Source organism: Rhamphochromis sp. 'chilingali', assembly GCF_963969265.1.
Source record: "Rhamphochromis sp. 'chilingali' genome assembly, chromosome: 1".
NCBI lineage: Eukaryota > Metazoa > Chordata > Actinopteri > Cichliformes > Cichlidae > Rhamphochromis > Rhamphochromis sp. 'chilingali'.
The window spans coordinates 44,037,442-44,054,288 of record NC_137929.1 but is presented as its reverse complement, the minus strand read 5'-3'; the positions used below and the strand labels follow the sequence as shown (position 1 = coordinate 44,054,288).

General features: G+C 44.5%; 1 protein-coding gene across 1 annotated transcript in view; it reads left to right on the top strand.

Annotated features, from left to right (window-relative positions):
* The first annotated feature begins 266 nt into the window (after positions 1-266).
* The window catches only part of irs4b (insulin receptor substrate 4b), a 30,499-nt gene continuing 13,918 nt past the window's right edge, over positions 267-16,847 (top strand). The window contains exon 1 of the mRNA XM_080874911.1: positions 267-5,049. Within this exon, the coding sequence (XP_080731037.1) occupies positions 834-5,049 (4,216 nt within the window). The 5' untranslated portion in view covers positions 267-833. The remainder of the gene's footprint in view (positions 5,050-16,847) is intronic.

Sequence of the window (16,847 nt, the reverse complement as noted above, 5' to 3'; positions counted from 1 at the left end):
CAAGATTACTTTATTTAAGATTATTACAAGAATTACTCAGTAATGGCTCATTTACGCTTGTTTTTTGAGTTTGTATAATATTTGATAATAAGATCTAACATAAATAGCCAAAAAAATGGAACTTGACCCAAGATTTCGTCTGATCACAGCGCGCGGGTGGGGGGACTCCGAGTCTGCTGGTCTGGGAACAGTTTCCTACACCTAAACAGTTGCTGGAAAGCTCAACAGCAGGTTCTAGATAAGCCCGAGAAAGTCACCGCCTATTTTGAAAACTTCAGTAAACTCCACGCTACGCGATTTGCCAAAGTTATTGACGCAAAGCTCCAATATCTCGCACCGATTGGTTTCGACTTCTGTCAACGGCTGACAGTCAAAGTGACGGACCAATCAGAGCCCGTCTCTGCCCCTTTGTTCCTCCCGTTCGCTCGGTGACGCAGGGGGTCATGTGTTGTTTGTGCTGTGGCCCGTAGAGATGTGTACAAGAGGAGAAGGGAAAGCAGTGCTAACCGAGCTAGCTGGATCCTCCCGATTATAGAAACACGGCTGAACGTGGTCATGTTGCACGCGGTGGGCTTTATTTCGTGAAAAAAAATAAAAAGCAAAGCTCACGCTGGAGTACCTGCCTCGCCGCTGAGAGGGCAAAAGGGACTATTTTCTTCAGACGGAACAGCAAAGCCGGTTTGTGAGTGCTGCAAATCTGAGCCGTGTGTGTGTGTTTGTGAGTCAGTTAGCTGGCCTAGCCGGACTCAGGAGCTCGTCTCCCAAAACAAGAATGGGGTCTAGGTCCGCTCGGATTAGCTTGCTAGTAAAGTGACCTTTGATTGTGTTCTCTGATGGCAAATTTCACGAACTATCAGGAAGGCAAGGCAGCGATGTTGATGGTGGAGACACAGCAGAGGGACGTGGGGACGAAACCTGCGGCCGCCACCGCTGCAGCCGCAAACGGAGACGGCTCGGTCGGGGAACCCCCTTCCCCGTTAATTAATGTCGGCGGAGGAGCCGGAGGTGGTGGTGGTGGAGGAGGAGGCTCTCGTTTCCACCATTTACCTCCGTCAAACCACTTCAACCTTAGCCACCACCAGCCGCCAAAGGATCAACAGCAGCACCATCACTGTCAGCAGCAGCAGCAGCATCTTTCTGGGGAAAACATCGCAGAGTCTCCGGGCAGGAAAGCCACCGCCGCCTCCTCCTCCTCGCCTTTCAGCCAGGTACACACCGCCGAGGACCCCGCCGCTGGCAACAGCCATGTATACGCAGCTGTGAACGTCGTAAACACCCCAGACGTGGTGGATGATATACGAAAGTGTGGCTATTTAAGAAAGCAAAAGCATGGACACAAGAGGTTTTTCGTGCTGAGGGCTGCCAGCCACCTCGGCCCCAGCCGCCTGGAGTACTACGACAGCGAGAAGAAATTCAGGAACAGCCTGCGCTCTGCTGCTGCCGCCGCGGCAGCCTCCTCCGCCTCCGCCTCCAGCAGTGGTGGAGCCGTCCTCCCTTCTCCTCCCAAAAGAGTGATTTACCTCTACCAGTGCTTCACCGTGAACAAAAGGGCGGATTCCAAAAACAAACACCTCATTGCCCTTTACACCAAGGATGAGTACTTTGCCATTGTGGCTGAGAATGAGCAGGAGCAGGAGGACTGGTATGTGGCTATCAGTGAGCTGATGAGCGAGGGCAAAAAAGGACACTTAGACTCTGATGATTTAGATGATGGATATGGTACGGTCACCCCTGGTACTGTGTTTAAAGAGGTGTGGCAGGTGAATGTAAAACCCAAAGGACTGGGTCAAACCAAAAACCTCACAGGTGTTTACCGGCTATGCCTCTCTACCAAAACCATTCACCTCGTTAAGTTGAACTCTGAGACGCCCTGTGTCAACTTGCAGCTGATGAACATCAGGCGCTGCGGACATTCAGAAAGCTTCTTTTTCATCGAGGTGGGCCGCTCCTCCTCCATCGGGCCTGGGGAGATATGGATGCAGGTGGACGACTCTGTTGTGGCCCAGAACATGCATGAGACCATCCTGGAAACGATGAAAGCGCTGAAAGCGTTTGCGGAGTTTCGGCCGAGGAGTAAGAGTCAGTCGTCGGGCTCCAATCACATGCCTTTTATCACGACGCGGCGCCACCTGGGCAACCTTCCGCCGAGTCAGACTGGGCTGCAGCGACGGTCGAGGACAGAGTCCGTGGTTGGCACGCCGCCGTCGACTAAAAGCAACATGGCTAGTGGCTATCGCTTTCGGACATCCAGTGAGGGCGAGGGCACAATGAACCGGCCGTTCCGCTCTGCCACTGGAAGTTTGGTTCACCTAAACACTGCGAGGGCCCATCACGGTCGTCAGGATATGGGCAGCGGTGGTGGCGGCAGCAGTGGGAGCGGCGTCGCCACAGGAAACGCTGGTACAAGCACCGGCAGCGGACGCTATGTCAGAGCTATCCCAGGGGCAACATCCACCTATCATGCCCGCTCTGCCTCGTTGCCAGTCTCCCATTTTCCCTCCACCACTAGCCCCGTGAGCGTCTCCTCCAGCAGCGGCCACGGCTCCGTCTCCGACACGCTCACCCGCCCATCGAGCGCCTCAATATGCGGCTCCCCGTCAGACGGTGGCTTCAACTCGTCAGATGAGTACGGCTCCAGCCCAGGTGACTTCCGTTACTTCCGGGTGCGGAGCAACACACCAGACTCTCTTGGCAACACCCCACCAATCAGAGAAGAGAACTGTTTAAATGATTACATGGCCATGGGCTGGAACCGGGAGGTCTTTGGCACCAATGCGGGCTCCGGAAACAACAGTGGAGCTGACACGCCGCGGGATGAGAGCACGTCAACAACAGAGGATGAGCGCTTTTCTTCATCATCACTGAGGAGGAGGACGCACTCTTTTACCAGACCGACTGGTGGCGCGACCGGAGTGGCAGTCTATCAGAAAATGACACAGACTAACTTCTCACTGGATGAGGGATCGGATGTGGTGTTGCCATTTGGCAGCGGCCTGCTCCGTGGGGGGCCGTCGTCCTCCTCTTCCTCACTGCGCTCTGACTACAGCTCCTGCTCCGAACACAGCCAGCAGAGCCGTCCCTCCACACTCTCCCGAACGGAGGCCGGTTCCGAGCGCCCTCCCCTCTCCTCCTCCGCCAAGGAAGACAGCGGCTATATGCCTATGATGTGTGGCGTGGCGGTGTCGCCGAGGGACACTCCCCCTGACTACATGCCTATGCAACCCAGCTCTTACTCCCACCACATCTCCCATTCTCCTCAGTTTCACAGTCCAGCTTTAGCTACACGCTCAGCCCACCATCATCACCCCCAGCTCCAATCCCAATCCTCCACCGATTCCCACGGCTACATGATGATGCTCCCGGGGGGGAGTTGCAGCTCCCCTTCCCCAGTGCAGGCCTCTCCCAGCCCTCACAGCAGCTCCAGCCTCATTGGGGCGTGTGCAAGCGACAGCATTGCAGAAAGACCCGAGAATGGGGAATATATGGACATGTCGTACAGTAGTGCTGGGGGGCGCAAGGTCACAAATGAAGGGAGCAGCAGATATTATACAACTGGCACACCTGAGAACACCCCAAAGCCTTACAGCCCTTATTTCTCTCTCCCTCGCTCCTATAAGGCCCCCAGCAGAGAAAGGGAAGAGAAAGATAAAGAGTATGGGGAGTACGTTCCTATGAGCTCTCCTGCTAAACCAGTCTACTCATCAGTCGCCACATCTTCAGTGTCAACACCAGAAAAGAGGGGTGGGGGAGGTAGTAGCACCTCCACTCCCTCTCACCCACCTCCGCCTTATGGCGCTCACCATACGACTGCAGCAATGGCTGACAGCCGTATTGTGAGGCCCAACCGCCTCCCTTTAGGCCGAAGAAGTTTCCACGGACCGCTGCGAATTAGTGAGCCTTCAACAGCATCTGCAGGCACCTTGACTTCAGTCCCTGCCACTGGCAGCTCCTCTGAAGGGCCTTCCAGTCCTGGAGAGTATATTAATATAGAGTTCGGTGATCACTACCCTCTCCAGCAAGAGCCACCCGCCTACCCTCACTCTGCCCAAGACGAAGCGCCTTCCCTGGGATCCGGTGACCACTGTCGCTCCCCTCCTCAGGATTACATGAGTGTGGAGGTAGGAGCGGACCAGCAGGATAGTTCTGGTTGCCTGGGCAAAAACCAGTCACCCAGACCGAGCCTAGTTGCCCCATGGAACCCACCCAGCTATATCCGACCACTGGCTAGCAATCCCGGGGCGGTGGCCTCCCCTGGAGTGCAGGTCGGAGGTCACTGGAGGCCAGTTGGGGACGACTACACAGACATGACGTTTAACCTCAGCAGAGGTGACGGGACACAAACGAGCCCTACAGCCATGCTGCAGCATCTCTGTGTGATAGAGGGGCGTTATGGCCACCCTCCCCACACCACCTCCTCATCCATTTCTCCCCCCCTGCCCCCGACGAGCCCAGATAGGGCGCCAACGCAGCCGATGGAGCCCAAGGTGGTTCGAGCTGATCCCCAGGGCAGAAGAAGACACAGCTCAGAGACATTCTCCTCCACCTCTTCCTCTAATTCAACGCCTCCTAGTGGAGGTCTTGGCTCCTCGGCCACACACCCCACCCTTGCTAACCCCTTGGCCCCCAACGGATCTTATGTAACGGAGGGACAGGCGTCTAGATGGGCCAGCTCGGCGTCTTTTGACAGTGTGTGGATGTCTGTGGAGGGTCTGGGTGACTCTCCAGCTCACCACGCCCCGGCAAGAACCACAGAAACAGGCACGGCCTCCAGGACTTCAGCAGCATCCTCCTCCTCTTCCACGGAGCCCGGAGCCGGCAGAATGTGCAGGAACATGTCAGTTGGCTATCAAAACGGCCTCAACTACATCGCCTTGGAGCTGAGGGAGGATGGGAGTAATACGGGAGCTGTGACGTCGGGAGCAGGTAGCAGCAGTGGGAGCACGGCATCGGTGGTGGCGGCTGCAGGGGGGATGGTGCCTCTGCCAGAGAACAGAGCCTACGCCAGTATAGACTTCACCAAATCAGACGGCGTCACTGCAACAACCAAGGGTGAGTCAGCATAAGTGATGATTTTGTGTTAGTGTTATAGATACTACTTTCTGTTCTGCACATGCTCACTTTCTTTCCTGAAGTGTGTGTGTGTGTGTGTGTGTGTGTGTGTGTGTGTGTGTGTGTGTGTGTGTGTGTGTGTGTGTGAGATCTTTCATGTGTGAGTAAAAGTGTATTTTTTTTTTTTCTCTTCTTTTTTCCCCCCTCTCACTGAAATCCAAAATAACCGTTGAGTGCTGGATGCTATTATTAGCTGCATTGTATCAATTTGCAGCTCCTCCAGTGAATCTATTTTGAATCAAGTCTCTGTGATCTTGACAAGGCAGCGTTCACGCGCGTCTTTTGAAGGCATCTGCCCAGGGAGCTGAAGCCTTGGCTATAACAGTGCTCGTACAGGAAGTGGCACCAATATGCAGTTCATCTTGAGGTCTGCGCACGCTGTGTGCAAACACACTGGTAGACGATTAGCTCGCTGAATGAACGGGAGGGTTTATCTGAGGTCAAGTGTGGGTTGAATCACCCAAAAATGCCTCAGACTTCCTGTCTTTGTAGCTTGGTGGTGGTGGTGTGTGTGTGTCTCTCTCTGCCTGTCTGTGCACGTGCCGCTGTTTTCTTTGTGTCAGCATGTATGCAGAGTGTACTAATGTGTGGGTGTATAAACTCTTTTGTCTGCTGGAAGGCTGTCACATGAGAAGCTTTTCAACATCTATGAAAAATTATTTTTATTTATACTAAACACGAAGGAATCCAGTGCCAACAGGAACACTCAATGTGGCAGCACAATGCACTTAATACCTTTTTTATAGTCTAGTAAGCTGGCAGTCACTCGGTGAAACATGTTTTTACTAGGGATGTTCCTGGCAAATGATTGTTTAAAATTACAGGAAAAATAATCACTAGATTACTTGATGTGAGAAAGCACTAAAAATTGAGTAGAATTTAATAGCTGAGGTTAAACATTGTAAAAAACATTCTGTTTATATTCTATTTAAATAGGCTGTTCCTGCACGGTCGTCTTAAAGCCAGCTGCACAGAGACCTGTGGTGTTGGCTCAGGTCAGAGCTTGTTTAAATGAAAATCAGCTTGCAGTTTGTCTGCCTCAGTGATGGGTTTGTTATAAGAACCTTTTAGCATTTCATTTAAGTTAGGGCTGCTCAATTAATCGAATTTTAATCACGATTACGATCTGGGCTTTCAACGATCATTAAAAATGACTGAGCCGATTATTAGCCCCTCCCTCATTTAGCCGCGACACCTTAAAGGCCAGTCCGTGAAAATATCCGGTTGTTCAGTGATGACGCGACGAATCCTACTTCCGGGTCTAAAGTAGTCTGCGTTTAATATGGCTTTTGTGTTGTTAACATGTTTAATGTTTTGTGTTTTCTTCTATTTGATCTCAAAAAGCTCCTAAAACAGTCAGCGACCACTGTTGACCTCCCTCGGCTTTTATTACCGCTAATCATTTATTTAAGCTCAGTTTTTAAAACCTTAGGATGTAGCTACAGCCCAGCCCATGCAGCAGTATATGAATGACTAACCTCGTATTGTGGATGGATTATCTCAGTTGTTCTCCTGGCTGTAGTTTGGTCCTTTTACAGCATCCTGCCATGCGATTACATTTGTTCCTGACCACCGAGAACACTCACGTTAACTTTTATCGAGTGGAAAAAAAGTTAGCTTGTTTATATTATGCTAACATAGCTGTGTCGCTAGCGGTCACGTAGCACATCATTATATACCAGCTAGCCCAACTTCAGTAACCCTACAAACGTCACTGCTGTTTAGTTTTCTGTCTTCATTTATGCTGGAAGTGATAGCAGAGCTGTACGTTTTAATTTGTTTCCAAAACCCCGCAGTCAGGACATGCTATATTGTATTTAGATAGAAGCTAGCGAGCTAACTTCCTGCTAACTTCTAACTCCGTTAAATGTCATAAATTCCGTTTTCATGGATGCCTGGATGTTAAACTCAATTGTTACACCTGGTAGAGGAGAAGGCTGATCATTTTATTAAAGATGAAAGACTTTAGACAGTTTTTCAACTCTCAGTAATGCCATAGTGATCGTTTGATATATGGACCTGCAGCGGAGTTTAGACCCAGACACGGCTAGTGACGTCAGACTGAACAACCGGATTGTCGGGCATAAACCGGTCCGTGGCGCAAAAAAGGTTGGAGACCGCTGATTAAGAGGACCCGAGGGAAGCTCGGAAAGCTAAGCAGAAGTTATTTGGAGAGTGACTGCCGTTGGTTGAAAAGAGAGTTTAAAAAAAAAAAAAAAAAAAAAAAAAAAAAAAACTTCAGTGGTGTTGCACACTATTTTATATTATTTTTTAAAAGTCATTGTTAACCCTTTAAAGCCGGTCAGAGCAGCACGCTCCGTTTTGCGTAACTATTTTTAAATCCCTGTAGAACCGGAACCGCGTAAGCTAGCGCAATAATTTGTTTTGCATATGAAACCGGAGGAGTTGTACTTACATCTGATGCCATCAGCTTGTCCTCGTCACGGTTTCCTTCCACATATAGCTTTGCAAAAATTGCATAAAAAGCGCTTGCAGGAACAAAAACATAATATTCCAGAAACACGCTTTGCCGTTCCTATCAGCTGTTCGTAACACTTCCCACAGTGAAATGAGGCACATGCTGTTTTCTTTGCAAATTTGCATCATAGGATTGTTTTTTGTTTTTCCTGCAGTATATAAAAATTGCTGTATCTCCGAAATAAAACTATGAAGACACTCAAAATAAATTTCCTGTGGTGGGAAACTATTTTTTGCAACTTTATTGTATTTAAAGTTTTGAGGGATAAACCTCTTAAATTTCTCCAAGTAGAAATATATGTAAACAAAACAAAAGCGATTTTCAATTTTTTTTGTAGTTTATTGCACTTTTTTGCAATTTATGTAATTACTATGGACTTAATGCATACATATTATTAAAATATGGGCTATAACAGTTGTATTGATGTATAGCAACTTGAAATGCTCCCACAAATGGCACTACAGCATGTAAAAAAAATAAAAAAAAAAATAATATAAGCTCTGGTGGACTTGGTTCCATAGTAGGTCTTAAAGGGTTAAATAAATATCGTCAAATAATCGTGATCTCAATTTCAGTGAAAATAATCGTGATTATCATTTTTGCCATAATCGAGCAGCCCTAATTTAAGTGATTGACCCTGGGAGTAACTGACTTTCTTTCCAAAGTAACTTAAAGTGTCTGCAAAATCACACAATGGTTTTTTTTGTTTTTTTTTTGTGTTTTTTTTTTGGTAGTAGCTTTGATTTAGTTATTATTTTATTAACGTTGGATAAAGTTTTGTCTCATAAAATTGCCCTTTTTTGGTATAAGGTTTCCAGTGTTATCCTCTAAAATTTGCCTATTTTTGGTAATAAATGTCAAGGTTTTATTCTTGTCAGTTTAACTGTAAGTTTATCTTCTTTTTTTCCTCATATTTCTTTTTAGAAATGTCTTTTTCTTGTTCATTTTCAAGTTCTGTTTTTTTCCTCATCAAATCAATCAGTTGTTTCCTCAATTTTTTTTCTTACCTTTTGCAAGTTTTTTTTTTTCCAGATATTCAGATATTTTTTTTATGTATTTTCTAATTTTATTTATTTATTTTATTTTTTAGTAAATTTGGCTTCTTTTTCCTTATAGTTACAAGTTTTTTTTTTTTTTTTGTCTTTAATTTCCCATTCTTTTTGTAAATATATTTGCCTCTGTTTGTAATCAGTTTGCGTCTTATTATGTACATTCTGGAAATTGTGCAAGTTTCATTACATAAAATTTCATTTTTTAACATAAATTTGACAGTTTTATTCTTGTCAATTTAAAAAAATTACCTCCTGTAAATATTAATAATAAATAGTAATAAGGGTTAGGGTGTAGTAAACAGAAAAGGGAGAAGCCAAAGCTTGGTCACTGATTTACAGTTTTAAAAAGCTGCTTGGGGTATATTACTGCTGACCCTCTGCTGTTACCTACTTTAGCTCTGCTGCTGTTGACTGGTGTGCTGTGTGGTGAAGTAGACGTGGAACATCAAACTGCATTATCATTGATACCTGATCCAGCTTTTCAGCCAAGATCAGATCAGTTGTGAATGTCTTTGTTTCCTGCTGTGGTTCCTGTTAAAAGTCTGTGAAGGTTCTCAGTTATCCAGGTCATCATAGACCAAGGAAGTCCTCAGACATCCTGTTTAAAAGTTGATTGGCAGTAATATTAAGTAATGATTCAGCTCATATTCGTTAAGTCCTTATGTTTTCCATATTTACAGCTCTTTGTGAAGCAGCTCCAGTAGGTGTAGGTGAACATCCGCAGAAGAAAGGTTTTAGATGAGAATGCTTAGCAGGGGATTTCAGGATGATGGGTTGAGTTTGTGAGAAAACATTTGACACTTAGAGCACAAAGTTAGGCTATGTCTGTAAATGAGGATCTCCCTTTTCTCCCTTTTTCTTTCCTCTTCTCTTTTAATTCAGTTTTTTGCACCCACTTCCTCCCACAATCACCTCCTTTTTTTTCGTTCTTTTTTTTTTTTTTTTTTTTTTCCCTAATAGCGTGAGTCAGGACTCTATGAGAGCGCCGCCTGATTCATTTGTTTATCGTCGTTGTGTGTGGTTATTCACTGCTGAATCTGTGTTCGCCGACACGGGAGATCAACTGACACTCAAACCCGTCCTATTTGAGTTTGTCCGTCTGTCTGTGTGTGCTGTGTTTTCAGCTGCTGCCAGCAGGTTCATTAATCAATAGTGTGTGTGTGTGTGTTAGTTCATGCAGTTCAAGGTAACAATCGGAAATGTTAATCCCTGACACACAGTCTTGTGTATTGGCTTGTTTACAGTCTGTGCCGGTCATCTAGGTAGGTGCGCGTGTGCTTGTAAGCGCTGAGTCATTGCAGGCAGCTTTTGATGTGGTGGTGTAATTGCAGCAGCGGCATGTCAAGACACACAGCAGGGCTGAGAGGAAGCGCATCATCATCACTCAGGAATGCGCTTCCCCTCAGTTGTGGTGTTGCGCGGATAGAGGCACACCTGGATCCTTGACCCAGAGGAGGAGCAGGAGGTGGAGAATCAGGCTGGGTTCTCATCCAACTGGTGAGGAAGTCTTGCATGCGTCTGTGAAATGTTGCTATAAATATTTCAAATTAGGCGTGTTTAGATCAGCTGGGGTAAAGGAAAATCTGCAGGAAATAATGCTTAAGTTGGGAAATCTGTTGATAATTTCCTCTAATTGTTTTGTCCACAAATTCACATTTAGCAGCACCAAAGTCATCGCATTTTCGATGCTGGAACTCAAATATGCTTTTTTTTTTTTTTAAATCAAAAGTGGTTCACCAGAGGCTCTGCAGCATCTCAACTTCATATAGGTTTCATTGTCTGTCACAATCCTGTGGTGTGAGGCAAGATCTGAAGCTCAGAGCCTTCTCGGTAATGAAGGTAGTTAACCTTATACTCACGTCACCATAGCAACAAATGATGCACACCTAATCTGCTCATCACCTACAGTCACCAATCAATCAGATCTTTGAAAAAAAATTATTCCATTGATAGGAAAAGGTAGTGGGATGGTCTTTAGAGACCAGTAGGAAGTTTATCTCTTTCCTTTGTGAACATCAATAAAGAAAAGTAGTGATTTAATCTTTAGTTGCTCTCACTAAAACCGTCTAATGCACATCTAAATGTTAACCACTTAAGCCCCACGCCCCCGGTACCGGGGGCAAAAAGGAGATCACGTTTAATCGGTTATAACACGGGGTGAGAAATATAAGTCCAGACATGTGTAGTATCCACAGAAACCTCTGAATCTCGGCTAAAATGTCATATAAACCATTTCTACAACCACCAAACGCATCGAAAACAAACCATGACTAAACGAGCAGTTATGTAAATGCACAGAAGAACTGTGTGCCAAAATTTGACATTTTTGTACAATGTCTGGATATTCATGTATTGACAGGGCTGTAATTTTTCACTGTTTCACTTTAGAAACATAAATCTTTGCACAGATGATGTTTATATGTTGGTTACTGAATTTCTGGAATCAAATGTGAACTAAGGCATATTTTTAAAAGGGTTATATGCTAAAAATTAAAAAAAGATTAGGCAAGGATAAAATCGACTTACTTTTTCTGTGTTCCAGTCTCAGTAACTTTGACACAGTAATATCTGCTTCAATATTTACACCTCTGATGAAATCTCACAAGTGTTAGCTTTATTTTGATACCAAGATTGTAAGGACAGAGTTTGTAATTGCAGAGAAATAATCAATTAAATTTGGGCATTACATTTTCGAGCAGGAAGCTCAGAAACCCCGTTGGGGCTTAAGAGGTTAATGTAATCAAATAACAGCTGTAATCCATCCTATGTCTTATTGATAGAGGTGCATTTTGACTGGCTTTCCTTCCTTCCTTCAAATTGGCAAAACTTTATTATAACTTCCAGCCTAAAGCCCACTCACATAGGCCAACTAATTGGTCAACGACCTCATCAATTCAAGCCCCAAACCCTTGCACCCTCAAACAACTGCTGAACATCTAAAACTCAAATGTTCATTTACTTGGTGTTGGTGTTAGGGAGTCCACATCTGTACCTAGCAACTGGTGGTTGCCTGGGGATTGCTGACTGGTTCTAGGCCTTGGTGAGTGGGGCTTTACTGACCAAAGCTATTGGAGTGCATACACTATAAGAGTCCTCTTACTTTAGCCACTATTCACATTTTTCTAACATAATAGTTTTTTTTTTCTTGCTTTGTAAAATCAGCTGCCCTGCCTCAATGCTTCCGATCGGTCATATATCACCAGCACCTCCCCGCTTCATGTAAACGAACTGCTAGCCTAGATTGAAGCCTCGATTGATTTATTGACGCTGACTGCTGATGTTGGGGTAAAGCTGCGTTTCGCTTTCTTCCAGGCTCCAGTTGCTTTGGCAACCCTCTAATGTATTTACTATGAAGTCATATGTCAGTCAACAGTGTTCTTCACCCTCATCATCACTCTCATTCTTCAGTTGCTCACCTGGGCTCGCCTGTCTACTTCCTGTCACCAGCAGTTGTTTCTCCTGTACTTGCTCGAAGTCGCATTCACTTTTCTGAATTTGAATGCAGCTTTATTTTAGCCCGATCAGGAAAAAGATGGTATGGGTATAAAAAAGGATATGTTCAGTTTTCTTCGTAGTACAGCCCCAGGTCCTCCCTCTGGTGGGAAACATGAGCTGGTTGGTGGCTTCATTGCTTTGTTTTCAAAGGGAAAAGGTAAAAAAAAAAAAAAAACAGGCACCTGCGTTCAGTAACAGCAAGGCTTTTGTTACTGAAAAGAGGGTTAAATAATCAAGATTTTGTGGTTATGATTTTTCCGCCAAAACTGAGCAGCAGTATTACTGGGGATTTATGCGTCTGTGTTAACTCTAAGCTGTAGGTATGTCATAACCACCGACCCCTCTAAAACCTTACGTGTAAACTCACGTACACCTGCCTGCACTTTAGTTCCACCTCGGGCAGTTTAGACATGCCAGCCTACATTAAAAGCCAACATTGATTTATTATTGTGCAACGAGAGCCTCAGACAGACGATAGAAACTAAACCAAGCTGTCTCTAACCCTGAGGAAGTTTTAGTTGATTGATTGATAATACTTTATTCATCCCGAGGGAAACTGGGTTTAAGTCGGTCTTAAATTTCTTAAAATTTTTATATATATCATTTTTTTTTTTTCTGATATGCATCATATTCAAATCTTTAAATGCTGTGAAAGTTGGGTCACGAGAGAGAGATGTGCCCTTAAACCTGTCAGAAGTGACTTTTAGATGTCTGTGACAGCAGTGGGAAGCTGCCCTTTTCTCCTTCTCCTTGTTCTCGCCTCCCAGCCAAGTGCCGATGAGGTGGTAAAGGGCTGGACAGAGTGCGAGGCAGAGTTATCGGACGGAAAGGGAGAGTAAGATGCCCTTTTCCTCTCTCGTTCCCACCTCCACGTCTGTGCCCTTCTATATTTACAGGTCTATTTCCAGACTGACATGAATTTATGGGCCGGTATGAGGCTCTGCTCGTAACAGGACCCCCCCAACTTCTCTTTTACTGTGTGTTGCAGGCAGAGGTCTCTCTGCATCCTAAATGGCCAGACATGTATTCCCACAGATGTTAGAATTATTAGGCATCAGGCGTGCACACAAGGCAATTTTGATTTTAAGCTGCCATTGTGACTGTCATAGGAAAGTATTTGTGGCTCTTTGAGAGCCCCCTGAGGCTGGACTCTTTGCTCTTTATGCCTGTTTTAGTATACATTCGGCAAATAAATAACCTTAAAATAACGTGTGCCGTTTGATGAGCACTGTAATTCACAGGACTGAAATGATAGATGTGCTTTGAGCATGGGTGGCCTGCATTAAGAGGCTTGGGAACATAAAGCTGGCAGTGTTGTTGAGAAACAGGGAAGTGGACCTCAAACTTTGGGCAAATGACTGCTTGGAGAGCTCCCATTGATCAATAAAGTCTTTAAATATGGGGTTTTAGCAAATGTTATGAGAGTTTAGGTAAAAAATAGTGCATTTGCTGAAGGTAAAAATGAAATTCAATAGTAAATCACCTGAAAGTTAACAAGAAAGAAAGAGATATGTGAACTGAGCTAGAGAACCTGGTGTGTGATGAATTTAGGCTTTTAATGGAGGTGGGGATGAAAGACAAAACAAGGTCATCATTTTTTGCAAACTATGAACTATCTTATCTCAGCTGGCCTGTTTTAATAGTTGTTGAAAGCCAAGTTGTAATTTAAATAAAATTTCAAGTAATCACACAGCCCTACTTATAATTTTCTATCAGTACAAGTTCAGGTTAGCCCTATGAGTCAAAATCTTGGCTCTTTATGATGTCAGTGAGAGCAAGGATGTCATCTCAGGACTGAGCAATACAGGTGAAGAGACTGGTCTCTGAATGGTTGCTGGGTGAAACTGACCTGCACCAGAAAGCTCCCTGCAGATGTCTGGATGCATCCTCAATCATCCAGGTCAGAAAATCCCAGAAAGTTTGTTCTGTTCCAAGTATTGACGGAACGGTTTTTCCCCCAAAGAAAAGACTTTGAGATTTTCTTGTGAACACTTTGGTCACTAGCAGGTTACTGTGGAAGATGCTAACTTGTCTGCAAACACTTACCAGCTCGAGCTTGTCGAGCGGCAGTGAAGCATGACAACGTGTCATGCAGAACGGGGAACGACGTTCATCTCCACAGTAAAAGTTGTGCGCTACTGCTGAAGCCAACAACTTTCAAAAGCCGCAGCTTTTACTTTGAAGGCAAAAGGCCTCAGTTTCTGGTTTGTGTCACATTCCTCAGATTACCTACCACTTAGCAAGTAGTTGCAGAGTGTTTGCAGATAAGTTGGCTTTTTCCATGCAACTACAGGTGACTGTGGCATCTAGAGACAAAGACACATTATGAGAGCACCTGTCTGCTGGTCAGACCTCTGAACACCAATCAGGGGAAAGCGAGCTAAAATTACTCATTTCAAACAGTGGATAAACCCAAAGCCTGCAATAAAAGAGAAAAAAGGATTATTTTGAACTTGTAAACACAAAAAGCTACTCCAGTAGAGTCCAGGAATAAATATAGGGAGTGGAAATTAATAAATTAACTTCGCAACATTGAAGATTTGAAAGATGTGGTTCTCGGAGCTTTAAATATCAGTTTAGAGCAGCTCTTTGTTTGGTCCCTACAGAGAAAAATGGTTATTAGCCATTTTCTAAGCAAAACACAATCCAAATATGCTCTTGAATTAGCATCTGAAATATGCTTCTATCTTATGTGACATGAAGGAGAATATCTTTTCGACATTTGGCTTCAAGAAAATATTTTTGCACATCTGAGAAACAGTTAATTGAGAACATTTTCAAATCGGTTTTTAATGAAAGCTGCAGCACAGCTTGACAGAAGCCTAATCAAATGTCATTTCCATCTTGTCTACTTCGGTTTTGTTCCTATGTTTTGCATGCTGCAAGCAGCTGTTGCAACTCGTCAAAGCTGGAAACAGTTTTGTTTTTTGGGGGGTTTTTTTTGGGGGGGGGGGGGGGTTAAAATTATTTATAAAGTGGCGATTATTAATGAAGTTGTGAATCATGCAGTATAAATAAAGTCGCAGGCAGTGATTAAGCTTCACAAGACCAACGAGCTGCAGTGCTTACTCAAGTGGAAATGTTGTGTCTCGTCAGTAATAAATGGACCTAAACATCGTGAGTCTTTAACTGGGCCTGCACGTAGATTTCGTAGGTGGTCTCGGACTTTAATCATCGGGGTTCCTGAGGCTCTCGCACTTAGAGAAAAGCTGCAGTTTTCTCTTCTGTCTTTGCAGTGTTTTCGTCTACTTCACCGCCTCCTGCAGACACACGGTAGTGATAAAGCATGATTTTACTGGAATACCCTTGGACTGGCTGGAATGTGAGGTTAGATAGCTTTATTAGTCAAAGTCTGAATGTGTGCGCAAACGTGCATTTAAGAGGAACCCCGAGTGCGTCAAAGTTTGTTTTACATTCATTCTGTTTAGTTCAAAGTTTACTGAAAGCTTAAAAGCGACTTTAAGAGTTTTAGATAATGCGAAGGAAATTTTAGTGAAGTTTTATTATTGAGTGAGACGGACAACAATTTTCATTCTAGTTTGTCTTTGAATGGGTTTGTCTGTCTGATGTGACATCATCCATCTGTTTAGTAATGTCCTGTTATGAAGCCTCTAGTTTTCAACATTGCCATCTTGGTGTTTGGAAACTGGATGTGTTGAATGAGGGGCGGGTCTGACTGCAAAACCACACACTCATTCGGTAATGACTTGTGATTGGCATGTGCTGATGAGCATGTCCCGGTTTGTTCTTCTTTCTGATTCTTTTAGAATTTTGACGGTAATTTAAAAAATGAGCTTCAATTTTTGTTAAATATGACCTTAAACTAGCAAATAAGCCCATAAACTCATCACTGAAGTATTTACTGAGGTCGCAGAGTGAGGGCCATTGAGAGCTATTATCCCATAGGCTTACAGATCTCAATAGTGAGAGGTGAACCACTGAGGCGGGCAGGCAAAGTACTGCAAACCCCAAATACCACAGCTAACAACTTCCAGCCATCTTCGCGTTTATATGGTTAATGATAGCACTGTATAATAATAAATTTGTATACATTTTGTAGTGTAGAAATGCTACAGTGCTTTTTTTTTTTTCTGACTGCAGATGCCACTCTTGTGGTTTCTGAAGTTTTGCATTCACGAAATGACCTGATAAGCACAGGTTTAAACATTTCCACAGAAACGGCGACCTTAACCAGAGGCGTTACACTCTCAAGTTGGGATTGTGGGTAGAGTCTTTCTTCTTTCAGATGCTCCCTTTAGGGGTCATCACAGTGTCACGTCCTCCTTCACTACCTCATCTGAGCTCTTCCTCTTTCTTCAACATCCTTTGGCCAATATGTCTACCATCCGTCCTCTGTACAAGCCCAAACTGTCTCAACCTCACCTCTCCAGCTGTCCCACTGATGTACTCATTTCTAATCCCGTCCATCCTGGTGACTCCCAAGGAAAATCTCAGCACCTTCAGCTCTGCATCCTTTCTCCAAACTAAAACATCGGAGCAGGTCTCACTAGTAGTTCTAGTAGGAACAAGTTAAGTTCATAAAGTCTGTCGTAGCTCACAGCCAGTCTGCTTTAGATGGTTTCAGCATTATGGCTTATAATCCACATCTCTATGGAAAATATGAAGGTGGTTTCTACTCCTGGAATTAGAGCAGGGCGATATGGCCAAAAATATTTATCACGATATATATTTGAAAATTTGCGATAACGATA